The 11,711-nt window shown below is 42.3% G+C and overlaps 1 protein-coding gene across 1 annotated transcript; it reads left to right on the forward strand.

Moving 5' to 3' along the window:
• Positions 1-348: 348 nt before the first annotated feature.
• On the forward strand, positions 349-11,711 carry CENPT (centromere protein T). The gene is made up of 8 exons (XM_010718024.3): positions 349-398; positions 1,326-1,459; positions 2,387-2,417; positions 3,549-3,691; positions 4,160-4,567; positions 8,602-8,775; positions 9,509-9,718; positions 11,354-11,711. The coding sequence occupies exons 1-8, from the start codon at positions 364-366 to the stop codon at positions 11,452-11,454; spliced, it is 1,236 nt and encodes a 411-aa protein (XP_010716326.2). The 5' UTR covers positions 349-363; the 3' UTR covers positions 11,455-11,711.

Consider the following 11,711-nt stretch of genomic DNA (forward strand, 5'->3'; position numbering starts at 1 on the left):
TACACTACCAAATATAGCTGCAGTTTCTTTTCTGCTGGAATTGAGGAGCAGGATTTCTTCTGTTTCAACAGTCAGGTTTGTGTTGTCACGCAGGATTTTCAGAAGTAATCTTTTCAGCTTTGAAAGTACCAAAAGTACAGTGGGACTGAGGGAGTGAGCAGTAGATATCTTGGGTTTGTACTAGTCCTCCTTTTTAAATGCAGACTTTTAATAGCGTTTTACAGTGGAAGTGCTTGCTGGATACAGAAAGTCTTCTGATGGAAGTCTGCTTAATTTTCTATCATAGATGCTACAGTAGAAGTTCTTGGATCTTTGCAAGTCTACAGGCTGTGTGCTGAAGACACTGGGGTGTAAAGGGTGGGAATGACTGACTGCTCCCTCTTATATTCAGAAAACAGGTTGCTGTTGCTGTTCTTATAGTGTTACTGCTTCTTCATTGTCCCTTACTGGGCTGCTGTGTGTTACCTGCTCTCCTGTAAGGTGGTTTGCAGGTGGGGTTTGCACAAAGTTCATGTGCTTTTGTTCGTGTTCAGCTTCCGTTCTACTATGTTAATGGGCCTGAGCTTCCCATTGTGAAATTGAGCAAAGCTGCTAGTGGTGGCAGGTATTCATTTGCTCTGACCACCTTATCCAACCATCTGCATTTTTCTTACTGCAAAATAAAGTAACCTGTTATAAATAGTGTGATTTTTATAATTAAACTTTTGCATTGCCAGTAAACAACTTAAAAAGGGTCCTGTAAAATACTAAGCAAACTTCTGTCTGCTCTTTTGATAGAGGAAGTCTGGGTTTGCTGTGAGTGTTGTAACTTAATTCCTTTCTAAAAATCAAACCAGATGAGCAGTGTCATCTCAGGACCTTCTTGGTTTTGCCTACTGGAGTTCCTGCACATCTTCAAATGTTTGTCTCATCAGTCTGTGTTAAAATATCAGGTGGTTGGATATCTGCAGACTTACATTCAGCTAGTTGCTGAAGTTAAACAAGTGCAGACTTTTTTTCCTTCTTCCTCCTGGCCTTTCTGTGTGCCATTAGGTGAAGAGAGCTTTGGAATATTTTGGAGCCCAGACTTCTACCATAGCCTGAAGTTTCTCATCCCTGTCCTTCTGAATATGCACTTAAGTTTTGTTTCTCTTACCTTGTGAAATTTGTTTTAGTATGCAAGAACAACATTTTCCCATATTTGCTGAGCTAATCATTGATTAATTAGTTCATTATTTCTGCTACAGAAAGGACAAATAATTTCCATTTAATTTCGAGCAACGTTACAGGGCATAAAGCTGAATAATAATGTCCTGTATTAAAGGCCAGATTTTTTTTTTTGATAGGGTGGAACTGCAACTGCCAGACCTTGCTGCTGAGGACACATCTGTCGCTGCATTCCACGTGAGCAGGAAGAGAAAGAAACTCAGCGTGTCTGAATTTGAGAGAGCAGCAGACAAGCGGCTTCCTCAGAACCAGGGTGAGGATCTGCATTTACCGTCAAGTGATCTTCTGCAATTTAGCACCTAATAACCTCTCAGCTGGGAAGCAAGACTACAGCATCTTGTACAACGAGGACAGCAAAGAAAGGGATGTGAAGCAACTTTTTTTTTTTTTAATCCAAGTCACAGGCTCTGTCCTAATTGTATGTGGCTTCTTGATTTCTTTCAGCTTGGTTCTCTTTTGCATTTTGAAACATCTGCAAAGGAAGCAATCCTTGTCTCCTCCAAATTCCAGAAACCTGAAAATAGGAAAAAAAAAAAAGTGTAGATTTTGTTGTAGTTACGTCATGTAAGTTATGCAGCCCGTGGCTGGGGAAAAAGTGTCTTGGAATTTTATGAAGGAAATATTTTACATTAGAATATTTTTTCCTTAACGTAAAGCTTGTGAATACACTTTTATTTTAGTTGCGTTTAGCAGAGACAGAAGGTTAAAACACCTCACCTTAGTTTGTGTATTCTGTTGGCAGTACCAAGTAGAATAGAATTTAAAGGTGGGATTCAGCTCTAACTTACAGTTCTCTGAATCCGTGTGCCTGCATGTACGCTAGGTGGCTAAATTGCTCTTAAAGTTTAAATGAGATCTACTCACTGGAGCCTAGGGAGTGATTCAGCTCAGCCCACAATAGTAGATGCGTGTAGTTGGTGAATTGTGTTTGACTGTAATGGGAACACGGATACCTGTGCTTGGCTGTCTTAATCTGGAGCTGAATCCCACACTCACCTGTGATCAGGAAATTGACTCATTTTTCTTTTGCCCAACACATGCTATGAATGTGTTCATGTTTATAAGATAGGCAATCCTGTGAAAGTAGAGAGGACGTGCTCTAGTATTTACTAATGTGGGCAAGATCAGTGCTCTTGAACTAATGGGTTACCAACTTCTTTTTTTTTTCTTTTTTTTTAAGCTCATTCAACACTGGACAGCACTTTGGTTCGGTGAGTTTGAAAGAAAAAATCCTTTATCTTCTGATTGCCTTGATTCATAACCTCTCTAACTGTGAGCAATGTTGTAGATAACTGGATATATGGCAAAGAACTGTTAGTCATAACAATCATCTCTCATGTTTCGTTACTGGAGTGGAAATGTTATACCACATGCTTTGTATTTTTCCACAGTTGCGGCCCTGTGCTGCATGTCCCAGCAAGTCTGGCATGTATTGCTGTCATTGCTTCTGCCTTTTTGTGCAGGGGTCATGTCTCCTCCTTTTGCTTCCTTGGGCCATTCCTTTTTTCTTTTTCTTCCTCATAGTAAATCAGTGCATAATATACCTTAGAGTATTATCTCTACCTGTTAATTGACTCATCACATCAGTTGCAGCAATGCAGACTTCAGTCCAGCTTTTCTGGACTTTAAAAGGCTTTTTGGCAAGTCAAGAAATTTTCTTCTGTCACACTTGTACTTTGCTGTAGTTAGCAATTGTTTGTGTTTCTCACTGCAGTCCTTGCTTGTTGTCTCGTGCAAAGTGATTCAGAAGGCTGAGTACCACTCGTCCTATCTTTTAAATCCTCCTTTATCCTGAGTCCTGTTTTTGATTGGGCTGCCTTGGAATAAGAACAAGACATAGCTGAGCTGGCCAGTCTCATTAAGATACAAAATATGTACATTCAGATAACATATTTTCCCCCCATATTTGTTTTATTGCTATCTTTGCTCTTACCTCAAAAAGTTTTTGGTCTTGGCAGCTGTAGTTTGTTGTCAGTACTGACAGCATTTGATCACCATCCTTCTAACTCCTCACCGTGATCTAGAGGACACCTTTACTCTCAGACTAAATTCTATTCTACTTTTTAAAGATTTCTCAGCCTTTTGCCAGTTATGTTGTTGCAGCCCTCTCTAGGTAGGAGGCTGTAAAACATCTGTTTCCTGTGGTACATATTCTGATGTCAGATAAGCAAAGGGTCTGATTTCATTTTGTTCAAGTAGACTGGCATGTAATCTTTGGAGCTTTGTTGTTCTTAGCTGAGAGTTTTGGGAAGTATTGTCTTAATAGCCTCCTGTCTGTAATCTGAGAGCAAGTGGGGAGTGTGTAGGTTTGGAAAAGGGTTTCTGCCTTTCTCTTTACACAGATCTCTTCGCATGTCAGTTGGCTCTGTGATGGCACCAGACACTGTTGAAAAAAGAGGCTTACACCGGAGGCCACAGAATCGCAAAGCTATTGACATCGCTGCTTTTGAAGGGGGAGTGGAACAGAACATGCTGCAAATAAAAGGTGTCTTTTATGTTGATACCTCTGTTTTGGGACAGGGAGACTTGTATACGGTGACTTTTAGAAGCAGTTGCTGAAACATGGACTGTGTTTTAGGATTTAAAGGCTACTAAATTGTTCGCAGAAATCTGGTGTAAATTGGGAGGCCAGATTTGGAACAAGGCTCTGCACCTGTAGTTGCCTTGATTCTTTGCATTTTCAGTGTCCTCTTCCTAGCTTGGTCATACACACCACACAAACTGTATGCTGTATGGGATTATGTTCATAACTGCAGGTACTGGGGAGATGGTTTTGCTTGGACCACTGAAGAGTGGTGACAGAGTTTCACAGTTTGATTTGCTGTGGATGAATTCAATTTGGTTGTATGACTTAGATTTTGTGTTATTTAGGTCCTGGTAATAAACACATGTTCATAACTTTCAGTGGGCTTTTTTTTTCCACGTAAAACTTATTTTAAAACTTTTTAAACAGCACAAGACTATCTTGTGGATTTGCAAACATCATCTATGACTGGAACAACTACAATAAGAACTGATGCAGAAGTCATGCTGAATAATACAGAGCTCTTTGTTGAGCCTCAGTTTGGTGAACAGAACCTTCTTGCTGTTGAACCACAGCTATCAGATTCAAAAACTTCAGCACAGAGAAGCAATTCTTCACATCCTCGTGGGGAAGCAAGGTTGGAGGGCCTGGTATCTGGTGTGAGCACAGATGAGAGAAGGACCCGGAGATTTTCTGAAAAGGACTTAATAACTGATCATGAACATGTTGATGGGATAACTCAGAAAACACCTGCAAAGCAGGGAGAAGAGGAGCAAGATCATTCCCAGCAGAATGACCCAATGGAACAGTTCTCTGAGCCAGAAGAAATGGTTGGCAGTGAGTACAATGGGTTGGGAATTGGGGGTTACAGGTATTATATGAAATCACAGGGACTGGGTTGGTAGGGGTAGCATAAATGGTAAGTCATGGCTTGAAGCAGTGATGGAGCACCTGGTGCTCCATCCCAGGGGAGCTCAGGTGCAAGCAGTGTACCTGAGTGACTGGAAGGGGCAGAGCCAGGATCCACCCCTTCCCAGACCTCATTTGAGGGTTGGCAGTGGAAGCAGAGGTATCTTAGTGGAGATCTGTGCCCACCTGAGGCCTTCCAAAGGTAAGCAGATGTTTTCCTTTGCTTCTGTGGCTGCTGCACTTGGTTTCATCCTTGCTGCAGCCTAGGACTTTGCTGGCCTGCTGTCATTGCTGTGCTTTCCATTGCACTGCAGCGTTGAAGCTGGGAACTGGAGCTCATCTGGTGCTCCCCCTGCTCCAGCAGGGACACCCTGAGCTGTTAAAGATCTCCAATGATGGAGATCACACAGCCTCTCTTGGCAGCCTATGTCAGTGCTCTGTCACTGCACAGTACAGCAGCACTTCCTGATGTGCAGAGGGAACCTTGTGTGTTCCAGTTTGTGCACGCTGCCTCTGATCCTGGCATGAGGCACTGACAAACAGCACTTGGCTCTGGCCTCTCTGCACTCTTCCTTCATTTATAGACATCCCTGAACCTTCTCTGGGCTGAGCAGTCTCAGCTCTCTCAGCCTTTCCTCACAGAAAGGATGCTCCAGTCCCCTTAATTGTCTTAACGACCTTTTGTTGAACTGTCTCCTGGCTGTGTAGATGGGAGCATATTTTCTTCATTCTGCATAGAGCAGGTTCTAAGGCATGGTTGTAACCATTACATTTTGTGTTTAATGACAGCCAGTCAGGTCAGGGTCTGCTATATTGAATAACTTAGTGCAGTTCTTCATGGAAAGCAGAAGTTTATGCCTAAATACAGACAGCTAATGTTTGTTTTTTCATGTAGGAGTTAGTTATTTATGATCCCGTGTTAAAAAGGCCACATAAATAGCACACAAACCCTTCTTTAAATGTTCTGGACTGCTCAAACCAGGAATGGAATTAATGACATTAGAAGCTTAGAAATGAATGCCTGGTGTCCTGGTGCACAGTAATCTGCTGCTGGAGATTTGCAGGTGGCAAGTTTGGGAAAAGTTGTTCTGAATGGACAGCAGAGAAGATGAACAGAAAAGGTTGATTGCTTTGAAGAAACCAGTATTATGGACTGTTAGGACAAATGGATTGATAACGTGGAAGAAAGTGGGGAGGGCATGAAATAGAGGTCTGAATCAAATGACAAGAAAAGGAAGGAGAATGAGAACGTCTCAGATGCTGGAATTTGTAAGCCATTAACATCAGAAGTTAGTAATGATGTAGTTCTGTTTTACCAAAGGTAGCTAGTGAATGCTTCCCAGTACAAACTGAAAAAAATAGATGCAAGGACTTTTCCAGCTGACTTCTAAGATACTGTGCACACTCTTAAAATGCTTCAAGTAAAGCAGGAGCACTTTCTTGTGTGTGTTCTTCCCTCTGCTTTCTTATTTATCCTGTCAGGAAAAAACAGAAGTGTAAGAAGATACTGGGGCAGCATTAATGTTCTTCATTTCTAGCTGTTAATATAGAGTTCTTCATTGCCATCCAGAAGATCAGGTAGCTGCCTGGGGTCCTCAGTAATTCTAAAACATAATGGATCTTTGAGAGAAATTGTACCCCATGTTACTGAAGAACTAAATGTAAGTGGTGAAGAAAGAAGAGATGGCTGATACAGTGGATGAAGTAGAATGGGGAGAAATTTCCAGACAGGGCAAGAAGTGCTTTCTCTGCTGTGAGGGGGTTGCGGTACTGACTAGAGGAAAGTAGTGATGTACGGGAGCTGTAAGGTCATGGCCTGAAGCAGTGATGATGGAGCACTTGGTAAAGGGGTGTAGCCAGCCCTGGGAGCACAGGTGGAAGCAATTCACCTATGCCACTGGAGGGGCTGGGCTCCACCCCTCCCTAACCTCCTGTAAGGGCTGGGAGCCACAAGGAGGGCATCTCTGCTTGGAGATCCACTCCTTTGGAGTGTTTGATGGGCCCTGATGCTCAGAAAGGGGTAAGAATTCCTTCTTTGTTACTGGATTGTGACTGCTACCTTTCTTAGGTTTAAAGCAACTATATTGGCTGCTGCCTATCCTTGCAGGTGGCTTGTAGAGTGAAGACAAATGTTATTAATGCAATGCATTAAGTTTTTGGAGACAACTTAATTTGAGTCATATCAGAAGCACTGTGAACGTTTCCTTTCTAAAAGCATGCTGTGACTCATCTGCTCCCTTGTCCCTATTTGCTTTGTTCACAACTGCAAATGGAATAAACTTTTCTATTCTTCTGTAGGTCTGTAGTATTGCTCATCTTCCTGGAGGAAAGATGAACAGCTCTTTCTTGGTAAAGAATCTGTCCAACTAATCACTTCTTGCTAGTCTACATGTTAACGTTTGCTATATTTATTGAAGCCAGCTTAGCCTTTAGTTTTCTTCAGTACCTGTCAGCATCTTTTCTCCCCTCAGGGGCTTCAAGGCTGCCCTGTCTGAAGTAACAGTACTTGTCACTAGTAGTTTGGGGCTCAATACAACCTCCGTGTTCCTGGAAGAAGACTTCATACACAGTGTGTTTTTACAAGCACGTTCTCTGCTTTCTCTGAATTCTTTTGCCATAGAAAAAAGCCAGTAAACACTGTGTGTGTGCTGAGGTTGGCAGGCAGTACCCATTCATTGCCTGAACCTTGGGTGAGTGTGGGCACAAATTCCTATGTTCTGTGGAATTTCATTTTCTAAACTCTAGCTTAGGAGTATCAGCAAAATTAGGAGTATTAGGAGTATCAGCAAAATCTTTTAATCATGGTAACACAGTATTTTGTTTTAAGCAGTTCTTTTGGGTTAGTTTGTTTAGGTAGCAGCTATTCTCCGTCTCTAAATTTATAATTGCATGAGATTAGTATTCTGTAATCTTTCTTGATTGATTTGGTTTCGGTCCTGTTACTGCTTTGCTTGGGTGCACCACTAAAATGTGAGCTTCAACTGGATGTGACACTGGAGGATGATGAAAGTCACCTCAGAATTACTGCAGTTCTGTGAACAGCAGTAACTTGGAAAATGGTCAGAAAAGCAAATTATCTGTTAAAAAATTACTATGAGAGGAAAAGATAAAGTGGTGAACACTGCTGTGCTGCTAAGTAATTGATTGTCATGTTCACCTTGACTACTGTGTGTGGCTCTGAGCTCTGCATTCGAAACAGGTTTAACAGAGTGCAGAGAAAAGTGATTACTATTAATGATAATCAAATGTATGGAGCAGTTTCTGTATAGTCAGTGACTAAATGTAAGGACTCCTCAGCTGGGGAAAGACAGCTGCTCTCTGAGTGAGACTCAGAATTTTAAAAGGAAAACCCTTGAGCAGAATGAAGGGGATGATAATTGCCCTCTGAGTAAAGGATTTCCTTCTAACATCTAATCTAAATCTTTCCTCTTCTAGTTTGAAACCATTCCCCCTTGTCCTAATGCTACCATGTATAAGTCAGTCTCTGTCTTTTTATAAGCTTCCTTGAAGTACTGAAAGGCTGAGAATCACTGGATGCCTTAGGCAGTTTTGATGGTCCCTCATTCAGTTTCAGGATAACTGGGCATGTGCTTTGCCATCTATACCCATGAGCTGGAAATGGGGAGGAGGTCTGGGCATAAACTGCTAGATTTAAAGAAAAAAAACAAAACAACTGGTCTTTCAGACCATCTCCAAAAGTGAAACTAGCTCTATGAGGTCTACTCTCTTTGTCTTTGCTTACTGAAAAGTAAATTTCCTTTGTTGGGATCTGACATACCCTGAATAGGTGGTAGACTCGGGAAATGTTTTTCATTGTAAATTTCTGGAAGGGAACTGCATTGGCAGCTTATGGCTATCGATGTGTTTACCTATCGAGTGAATTTTAGCAATTGTTAAACCGGACACTGGTAGTTGATTGTATTTTTGGTTGGTGAAACTGATGATAAAATTTCCTACTTTAGCTACAGAGCACCATGCAGATACTGAATATTCTGCATACTCAGAGAAGAAACTGTCAAGAAAAGCAGAATCACAGCTAACAGCAGCCCAGGATGCTGGAGTTGAAATGGAAATGACCCCTTCAGAAGGAGGAGGAGTAGCAGAAGGCACTGAGCACCAAGACTCGCCCAAAGCTGGTGAGATCAATAGCACTAGGACCTCTCAAGCTGCATCACTGGCATCGGTGCTTGGAGAGATGCTTGTTAATTCTCTCCGTGTTCTGCAGTCTGGGCTAAATGCTGGGGGGAAAAGAATATAGCCAGCTAACCTTGACATTTCAGCTGGAAGACTGCAGTACAGCTCAGGTAGAAACCAAAATTTTCTTGGCAATAATGGCTGGAAATAAATAATTGCTGAAAGCTTCTTTAATTGACAAAAACTCCCATTGGTAAATTACAATCTTTGCCTGACTCAACTTTGATACTCTCTAAATGCTTTGGCAAATCTAGATCTAAATTAATTTTCTTAAATTACAAGGGTCGTCTGTCTTTAACGTACTGTCCAAAGACTCTGGTAATACTTATTTTGAAGGGCGATCCACCTTCCCTTATACCACCTTATGGTACCTTATACCAGAAGTTATGTAGTTCTTTTCATTAAAAGAAGTTGATCTAAAAGGAACTCAGATAACAACTTTGCTCTAAGTTACCAAGTGCCATTTTCACCTGACTTTGGCACACGTAGGTGCAGCAAAGGGAAAAAGATGAAGATTCATCTACTCAGCTTAATGGATTGATGTTCTAATCCTTGAAAGCAGGAATATAACAGGCGGCAACTTTTTCAGGAATGGCAGATTGGGTTTTTAATTTTCTGCAGCTTTGGTTGTGATGATTGCAACAGTAATGTATTCTTCTTGTTTTGGAAATCTAGAGCTGGAGATGGCTGGAAGTGTTGGAGCTGGAAGTCTTGGCAGGCATTCTCCTGCTTCATATTCCCTTGAAAAATCTGGGGCGAAGCCATTAAAAGAAGCTGTTGAACAAACAGGTGAAATAGAACGTAGGACCATCACAGGAGAGCTGGATGCTGCTCAAGAAGAGTCTACTGATAATGAAAGTGAAATAGAAGACCGTGAGAGTGAAGGTAAGGAAAAGTCTGTGATGGTAGCAGAAGGCAATTGAAGAATCCCCTGGTATCTGTCAACAGGTTGAAAAACAGCAAAGACTAACAATGTGAACAACTGCTTAGTCCATAAGATAGTCTAGGTGAAGCTAGTGGCTGATATTCCTAGGGCCAGGCTGCTGTATCAGTCTGCTCCATTGCTCCAGGAGGTTTTCACAACATTTGGAAGAACGTAGTTCAGTCAAGGCCGCATCTGAGAATGCCTGTAGTGAATCTCAGTGCTCTCTTGGCACTGGTCTGAAAGTCATTCAGTGTGTAATGAATGTATCCTGAACTGAAAAACTTAATTAAGGGCATCCTGAAAGAATCCTGTTGCCAGAGTTTTAGGCATGGTGGGGAAATTCAGCTGTGATAAGAAGATGGCAATCGATCTGATACGCTTTTGCCATAAGAAAAGCTGTGAAGTGTTTATAGGGTGTCTGCTATAATGTGTGAATGCTTATCTGGAACCTTCAACATCTTGTTGAAGAGATCTATGCAGTGCTGATAGGGTGGAAGAGTGGAAGTAGTGTCTTCCAGATCTTGTTGGACAAAGAGAGGAAGAAAAATGAGGAATTATGCACTATTGTAAATTTTACCTCAGAGACCTTAGCACAAGTAGTCTCTTCCTCTGCATCTCACTTCTGGTTCCTCCAGCACATGTCAGGATTTCTTCAGAGGAAACTAACGTGAGGAACCATAGTGGCTCACCCAGCCCTGCTTTCTGTGAGGGACTCCTGACTTTTGAGTTGCAGAGTTTAACTCCCACTGTACCTTAAGACCTCTGGTAGATGGACTTGTCTGCTGTCACAGGACAGATGCCTTAGCCTCCTGGGGAGGGTGGTGAGATACAAACAGTTGTCAGATATGCTGAATTCTTGGGCTCTGCTCAGCTTGTGAAGGAAACTGGCAGGCATGAGGTCTTCTCTCACCACTCCTAGACAGGAAGGTACTCAGTATTTCAGTTTAGTTAAGGTTTTCTTTCCTGCTCTCATTGTTACAAACCGAAGGGGTTTAAGACTGAAGTTAGAGGATGCAGATTAGACTTAGATGAAACTGCTATAGATGGTGCACAGGCAAAGAAAAGGCAAGGTACTGTCTGCATCCTGAGCCTTAGCTGGGGGGAATTTCTGAAACTGTGAATGTGGGAGATGCTCATAGATTCACCTTCATCTTGTGGCTTTCTTGCCCTACACATCCCTCTGCTCAGGAAAATTTGATGCTGATTTAACAGGGTGACAGTGAAGTAGTTTTTGTGCTTTGAAGTTCTCTGGAAGAAGGCTGCAACTTCTTGGCAGTTTAAATCGATGGAACCATCAGCCCCAGTGTGCATTCTAGGCCCTGCCCAGCCTGCAGGTCCCACACAGCCTACTGGGTGGGAGCTGGCAATGGGGAAACCACCAGCGTGTGAGGCAGGAGATGGGGCAGATAGAACTGCAGCAGTCAGTGGCCAGGCTGGTTCCACAGAGCCACAGCCTGAGTGCAGGCAGTGTGGCACCAGACCAGATTTGTGGAAAGCTGGCTAGACTTCTGTCTGCTGCTACAGTGGTGCTTGCTGCAGGGACTTGGAAAATAGATTTCAGTTCCTCAGGTGGCTGATACCTTTTTTTTCCTTAGACGTTTCTATGATGACACCCATGTTTGTTCGTGCTGCAGACCACAGACCACTTCCTGTGCTGTCACCTCCACGTCCTGTAAAATCTGCTGCTCCTGAGTAAGTATAAACAGTCTTCAGCAGTGATTTGATGGAAGTGTGCCTGGGAAACACAAGTGGCAAGAGCAGAGAGCTCAGAGTGCTGCATTCTTGTTAGCTATCTAACGTGTGTTGTTTGGGTTTTGTGTGTGTTGGTATGAGATACGAGTCTTCTCTGTTTTTTACTTGTCTACTGAGTGAATTTGGGGACTTGCTTCCCCTTTCTGTGTTGCAGATTTTCATTTTAGATAGGAAAACAACAGTAGTTTCATTTGACACTTA

Source organism: Meleagris gallopavo, chromosome 13 (assembly GCF_000146605.3).
Source record: "Meleagris gallopavo isolate NT-WF06-2002-E0010 breed Aviagen turkey brand Nicholas breeding stock chromosome 13, Turkey_5.1, whole genome shotgun sequence".
Taxonomy (NCBI): Eukaryota; Metazoa; Chordata; class Aves; order Galliformes; family Phasianidae; genus Meleagris; species Meleagris gallopavo.

Excerpts from the sequence above, each read along its gene's own strand:
- CENPT (XM_010718024.3), top strand. The coding sequence starts at position 364 with ATGACTGACTGCTCCCTCTTATATTCAGAAAACAG. Across the intron at positions 1,460-2,386 it reads GCGGCTTCCTCAGAACCAGG|CTCATTCAACACTGGACAGC; the intron begins GTGAGGATCTGC and ends TTTTTTTTTAAG. Across the intron at positions 8,776-9,508 it reads CCAAGACTCGCCCAAAGCTG|AGCTGGAGATGGCTGGAAGT; the intron begins GTGAGATCAATA and ends TTGGAAATCTAG.